The 7500-nt window shown below is 39.3% G+C and overlaps 1 protein-coding gene across 2 annotated transcripts in view; it reads left to right on the plus strand.

The window, feature by feature from the left end:
• Positions 1–1601: 1601 nt before the first annotated feature.
• The window catches only part of LOC138000686 (uncharacterized), a 27447-nt gene continuing 21548 nt past the window's right edge, over positions 1602–7500 (plus strand). The window contains exons 1-6 of one of the 2 annotated variants that reach the window (XM_068847258.1): positions 1602–1894; positions 2419–2535; positions 3926–3998; positions 4437–4485; positions 5072–5128; positions 6899–7001. In XM_068847258.1, the coding sequence (XP_068703359.1) occupies positions 1770–1894; positions 2419–2535; positions 3926–3998; positions 4437–4485; positions 5072–5128; positions 6899–7001 (524 nt within the window). In that variant the 5' untranslated portion in view covers positions 1602–1769. The remainder of the gene's footprint in view (positions 1895–2418; positions 2536–3925; positions 3999–4436; positions 4486–5071; positions 5129–6898; positions 7002–7500) is intronic. The other variant, XM_068847259.1, reaches the window with a different exon arrangement.

Consider the following 7500-nt stretch of genomic DNA (forward strand, 5'->3'; position numbering starts at 1 on the left):
ACTACGGGAGCTGATGGGATCCTGGTTGCTCTTATTGACCTTCACATTGGATTACAATTGCCCTTGATTATAAAAAGACATTTATAAAAAGACATTTTCAACGGTCGAGCGACTTTTGTTTGCGAAGTATATGATATAAAACTAAAAAGCGCTTTCTGGTTAGTATTTTTTTCGTTATTTAATTGTTATTTCCACGAATAATATCAAAGTCATCAAACAACTGAGCGATTAACGCCAGTGTGTTACGGATGTCTTAGTTTGATAAGGCTTATCAAGCCTACAAATTCAGCAGCTGGAAAGTTTTTTCCTGTATCATGATACTAACTACTCCCTGTTTTACTCGGGATTAATTGAAAATTACGTCCATTGAGCGCTTCTTAACCCTGGTATGAAATGGATGTGGAGATGATAAGCCATAGGATGGCCACCGTGAATGGGTGTCTGTTTAGAACCATTTTAAAAATAGGTCTTACTTACCCTAAATCCAAATTTAACCCACCAGGACACCTATATTTGCTTTTTGAGACAAAATATCTGACACATTTCGAAAAGAGCGCTTATACTTTTGAACAAGTTTCACCATTTGTCATGAAGAGGTACTGTTAGTCTTTTGTCTTTAACCGATATAATTCACCCCTCAAAGCCAATAATTAAGTTCCTGATTATTCTTTTCTAATTCCTGAACTCGCCCGTCATTAATGTGCAAATCAACACCAGCCAAGGTCAAAATGAAGAAGAATGACCATCGAGCAACCCACAGTGTGGGCAAAATGAGTAACTATTATAATAGACTGTGCTTGCTCGTTAGCATGCGGTCAGTCAGGCGTCTTGCGTCCGGTACACCGGTGTTATCAGAGATCGCAGCATATTTTGTTTTTTATCATTAGAAAAAGGCCAGTTTACTTTCTGAGTGAAAAAAATTCTCTCAACACTAAAGCAAGGTAGAATCATCCTGCCCTAATTATAATCCATACCCTAAATAATCAACATGAGTCGACGTAGAATTATTACAATCGCTTTGAATAAATTAAATAATATTTGAATATTTAACTCTATATCTGATTTGCCAAAATTATCACACAAACGTGCTCAAAGCCATATTTTGTGTTTGTCTCTCAGATTATTAACCAGTAAATAATGTCAGCAAAATCGGAAATGCAGTTTCATCTTTATTTCACATTATTTTATCTCCAAAAAATAATTTACTCCAGCATAAGAGAACACGGGTGTATGCTCTTTAAGGATTGCAAAATCTGTCAAGAGAGGTAATAATCATAGCTACTCCTTACCCATTTGTCGTTTACATCAGATGCATATTCAGGAAATCCAGAATCAAATCAGGATGTTAAGCACTTAAAGAACCGCAACTTCGCTTTCGTAATATCTTTGTTTTGATCACATATAATTTAAGATCTTTTGATTAATTCACAGTTTATATATTTTAGCATTGTTTTTAAGTGTTTAAAACATAATATTGTGGGAAATTGTGCTTTGTAGAGCGATAAAGTTTGCTTTACAGGTGGATATTTTGAAACTAACCATCAAAAATTTAGGTTGTGAGTCAGCGGTCTCGCTCTAACTTTCAATAATAAAATTTCGACGAGCCTACTGCTCTCTGAACAATCAACATGAGACGTAGATTATGAACCGACATTTATGGGCCTAATATACCCACCATGAATGAGAAATTTGAATTTCTTTGAAAGCGATCATGCTTCTATTCTGCTACATCAGTGGGGGTTCCACACTTTTTTAGTTACGTTAGACCAATGGCTTCTGAAAGTGATACGGTCGCTAGGAGAAGGGATGCTTCAACCCTTCTTTTCATCAGCGATCAATTGTCTCCCGAATGGAAGGTGTCCACAACAGCCGACCAAAGAGTCTATTTCTCAAAGTGAGTAAATTTCGCAGTCACTGTTTGGTATTTTGTCGCCAGATTTCTTACATGCTTTGGAAGCGCAGTGTTTACAATTCTTATTGTATCCAGAGGTTTGCACAATTCTTACGCTCATAATTTTGCATCCCGGTATTGCATTAAAAAAAAAATTCTTCTTACAGAATTGGCTTTTTAGAATTCATTTCGATTTTTCCTTGTATTTACAATCTTAATTCATGACGTATCGTGTGATACAGACGGTGTGTTTTGAACACCTGATCAAGTTAGTTTCCGCCTTAGCAGTTTTTACGCGGTTCTTCACCGTATTTCATATGCAAGAATCACTTTTGCCGCGGATTTACTGTCGCTTATCTAAGCTGCCCATTCAATGAACAAATACAGTTTGCACACCTGGGTTTGTTAGCAGACACACTTCATTGGACCAATGCAAAAAAACCATGTCGATGATTTTAATGCAATGTGTATTTACACCCTGCAAAATATTGACATGTGCTAGCTCTGTCATTATCTTACATATTCAGCAAGCGAACGAGGTCAACGCATTGGTTTCCGCCGCCAGAGCTGTGGATGAGCAAATTAGGTCTTCCATACGCTTGGGAAGCGGCACTGGATGGCCAAAACAAGACATACTACATCAAGTAAGCAATCAAGTGCAAAAATTATCTATATTTATGCATGAAATGTCGTCAAGTAAACTAAATCCGATACACCTTTGTTCTAGATGAAACTCGGCACTCATGGCTAAAATCGCCGTTTAAGGGCTGCAGGTGTATCGTTGTAAACAATATATACATTGAGGTTTTTAGAGATGTATTATCGATAGAGGGATATTGCTTTCCCGCAAAGAAGAATACTAATACGCAATTTAGATTTCGTTAGCTTGTTAAAAATGCGGAATCTTAAATTAAGCTCGTTTCGGAAAGTGAAAATTGCTGTCCGCTTCACCATAGTTTCACAGTATACTCTGGATTGGGGAACGTACATATCTGTAGTGGGTGCTAAAGCTATTAGAAAATACGGACATGGACGAGATCTCGAAATAAGCATTCTGGCCTTCTGTTATTCAATTTCAATCACAACAGATTTCGTGGATAAAATAGGATTACAATCATCATGCTGTTTCAGGAGACCTCGAAGTCTCTCAGTAATTAATTACTGCAATCATGGTAAAAAATTTTTGCCTATACACTATACAGCAGTAGTTGGTTAAATGTGAAATGGTTTTCAATACCTTGATCGATATTTTTTATCATACGCGCTAAGATCAATTAATAATTGAATAAAATCAATTAAAATCAGTTAAGCGCAAACGACGTTTCTTATGATTGGGTGCTGTCTGCCGATATTGTCAAGTTATACATTCTGTTCTGTTCGTCCCCATTAACCCTTTCACTGCCATAAATGCCATTGACACTTGAAGATCTTACTCTGTCTAACCCCAGACGATTTTACTCGTCAATGGCGAAGCCCTAAGCGGTGAAAGGGGTTAAACAAGACTCTGGATTTTATGTTATCTTCGGTAGATTAGTGTAGCACACAAATTTCCAACCCATGGTTGTTTGCGAAAAGACACGATCTTTACCTGCTGTGACTGATTTGTTTTCCATTATGAAACTGGGGGCGAGTTGTTTCTGAGGAAATTATTAGTATTGGGGTTCAGGGATGGCGCAGTTGTGTGATCATTCGCCTCCCACCAATGTCCCCGGGTTCGATTACCAGACTCGGCGTCATATGTGGGTTGTGTTTGTTGGTCCTCTACTTTGCAGTGAGAGGTTTTTTCCCGGATACTCCGTTTTTCCCGTCTCGTCAAAACCAACATTTGATTTGATTTGTGTTAATTGTTGATTTTAGTTTACAGTGTCCCCAATTAGTGCTCCAGCACTGGAACGACCAGACACTTAACAAAGTTCCTTTCCTTTCCATTACAGAAACGATAGAAAAATACAGATGAAAAAAGATCAATGTAGATATTCCAGTACGTATTAATTGGTTAACTTATTAGATCTTTTCCTTCCTTTGTCGAATAAGTCATGTCACTAGGACGACAACCAGAGAGGATCCCAGATCAGAAGCAGATCAAGTAGACCATGATTTTCCAATGGTAAGTCTAATTTGAACACTTGAAACGCCTTGCACTAGTTATGTAGCCCCTTACCCACGGATACGTTACCTTTTCCCTCTAGATCCTTTTGCACGATGTGGTCGGTATTGTAACTTTCATAAAATGTCAAATTTTGCCAGATGGTGATCCAAGCCATGCTAAAAATATTGTTAATAGAATTAATGTTTCACGGCAAGATTTGCCGAAACATGGGAACGTACTGCTTTAAATTGGTCTGGTGTATAATGACTGCTTTTCTTCTGATCATGAGCGAAGTAGACAGCATGAGCGAAGTAGAAAAGCAGTAGGTCGGAGTTATTAGCCCAAAGCTTGAAATATTTCTGAGCTACTCACCAACTTTTACGGAATGTTTCTTGTAAATCTATAACTTCACTGTCGTAAGCATCAGTCTTACATCTTTTGTTTTACTCCACTCAGATTCCTTCACAAACCAGATGGATTGAAGTTATTAGAGATGCAAATATAGGTATGGAAAAAAGACTTCAAGAAACGGAAAATGCATTTCTGCTCTCACTGCAGCCTGGGTAGCAACAGTTGCCGTGGATTTTCGATGTTTTGGCCACCTTCCTTCCCCTCTCCCCCTCCTCTCTTTTCTGTTTCACCCCACTGTTCGGGAGGCCAGAACATCGAAGTTCTTTCATGTTCCCCCCTCCCCGGCCCGGAAACGCCAAGAGTCTCCTCTACGGGGTAGTTGTGTCTCTGGCCGAATTCGTAATCCGAGGGGCTCATCAGTGTTCTGCACCTGAAACGAGCTATCGGGTTTTCTTCGGGTTTTCTCCAAGTCATCATCGAGAACTCCATCTTTCAGTACTACTGGATCTATTTCATGATTTTAATTCAAAGTGATACATGTACATTAATATGTGGCGTTCTTTGACCCCGCTGCACACGGGTGATCCCGGCCTCGCCCTCTCTTTTTTACAGCCTTACTTGCAACTGCTTAAAAGGAGCTTATCTAACTGCGATAATCTTTCCAACTCACATTTCATCAAGGTCTGTTAACCCTTCGTTCCAACCATTCACAATTAGATTATGTACTTTATTTCTTACAGGGTTCGGATTTGTCGCAGGCAGTGAAAAACCAGTCGTAATACGCTCTGTCATACCAAGTAAGGAATTAGTGATAACATGAACAATTTAGATGCACCGCTGACATGATTACGGGCGGGAAGAGTGTAAGTCGGTGGAGACAATTGAAAGATTCTGGTGTGTTATTTCTGTTCTTTTATGCTTTACGGATTATAACAGAAACTAGCATTTTGAAGGTGGAACTTAAAGATAGGAAAATAAAATAAAAGCAAATACAGTGAGAAAAAACCAAGCATAAGTAATTGTCTCCAGAATGATCAATCCACGGCCACGATAATTGCATTTGAAAAGAGAAAGAGGGAAAGAATTGGAAATTAAACGAACTAAGGGCGCTTTCCTTTTTTCAGAACTGGCCGGCCAGACCCGTCAGTTTGCAAGGAAAATGCAACAAATTGAGGGAACAGCTGCATGATAATCCCTCGTATTCTTCTGGAGAGTATATATCATCCTCGAAGTGTGTTAATTTGAAAGCGTTGTAGAGTTAGTCCATCCAAATGCCCGGTCTGACCGGTCAGTTCTGTTAGATAGAAAGCGTCCTAAGAGAGGCAAATTCAGGCTCACAAGGCAATCATTCCTGACATATGTTCAAAGGCTCCGATAAATTCATCCAATCATATTAGGCAACTATCCGATGACAGTTTCAACCTGTGCAAAGATTTCAGTATTTTCTCATGTAACCGTGAATATGCAGACTCTTAGTACATCTAAGTAAAAGTGTGTAAGAAAACCTATGCCAAAGTTTAACGTGGAGTATGTTAATTCTATACTCTGAATAACAACTGGGGCAGGTTGACAGTCAGACATGGTCTGTTGCTACGCTGGTTTGAAAAATAGTAGCTAATCTACAAAAAAATCTCACTTCTGATATCACCACACTCAGGCTGTGTCACTGTTGGATCCAATCGCTTGTACAACTCTTTGATTGCGTCAATTATTGTGCCAAGCATCCGAACAACTTGTCATTGATTGCTTTGCCGGTTGGTGCATGCATGGTTGTCATTGTATCAAGCTGGCGTCGATTGCTTTGCCGGTTGGTGCATGCATGGTTGTCATTGTATCAAGCTGGCGTTTCGTTTGTCCGATGTAAACGTTTTCAAAATCATTGCATGTTATGAAGTAAAGAGTGAGTTAGTTGTTCCCTCGGTACATGATCTTTAGGTTTGGTAAAAATGTCACTAATAGAGTCAAGATAGATTATTTGCGCATTTTCAACATTGTTGCCACACACGATTCTCCGCTGCATGAGCTCACGAACCCTCAGATTTACGGCAGGACGGCAAAACTAGTAACCTAGTTTTTGCGTCCAAAATAGTCATGGAAAGAAACCCATTGGTTTCAACTGAATACCTCTGGAGGAAGGATGTCGGGTAGCTATTAAGCTTTAAGGCGTTGGTAACTTGATGGATGTCGCTCCTTAGCCTTAGAATCATTCGAAGGCAGAAGACACCCAAGATCACTCGGCACTCGTGAGCATAATTCTAGTTTCTAGTGAGTTTCGGAGTCTGAGAATTATAACCATATAGTACAAAACCATCGTGAGAGGCCACTAAGTTGCGAACTTTTAAAGTGATATATGATATCATTCTTAGACTGAACAAGAGTTGCAACCGTTTTTCTCATGGTTGACGTTTCTAGTACTTAACGGAAAGGGAAGTTTTAAACACCAGGAATACTAATAACGAAAAGAAGAACATAAGAAAACTAGACACTAATGAAAGAAAACACGATGGGCTTTTTTAATTTGAGTAAAAGAATTGACCCTTGACCAAAGTCTTACTGTTAACTTGCAGATGGACCGTCCCATGAAAAGCTTTTTGCCAATGATCAGATCCTAAAGGTCAACGGGAAAGATGTGCGGGATTTTCCCCAAGCTGACGTCATTAACCTCATTAAGTATAGTGGTTGAAGCTTGATGCATAGTTAAATTTTTAATGGGCGAGTTCATACGAGAGTCCAAATAGGTCATAAGTGCGACAGAAACTCAAGTCAACTTGAGACTCACTTGAGCCCTTTATATAATTATCTCCTCTAGTACGCATTTAAGGGGGATAAAACTAGACTTGAGCCCGTACTTCGGCTTTTCTGAGAATACCTCGTTTCTAACGTTACAAAGTGAGATACTTGAACTAAAATAAGTCCCGTTTACATTAAAGTAGAACTAGGGCATACTTAAAACCTACTTACGACCCTAGTATGAACCCGCCTAGTGTCTCAGTAACTTTCAATCAAAACATCAGCAGAGGTGTGCTGCTCTGTTACTGTTTGAACTGCCAACACTTCTACACACGATCTAGATCATGGAGGCCCACCCCGCGTTCACACAGAATAAAACCTATTAAGTAAAGCTGTGATCCTCGCAGTTAGCTCTGAAGCCACTGACGTTGGGAGCTGC

This window comes from Montipora foliosa, chromosome 4, assembly GCF_036669935.1.
Source record: "Montipora foliosa isolate CH-2021 chromosome 4, ASM3666993v2, whole genome shotgun sequence".
NCBI classification, from domain to species: domain Eukaryota; kingdom Metazoa; phylum Cnidaria; class Anthozoa; order Scleractinia; family Acroporidae; genus Montipora; species Montipora foliosa.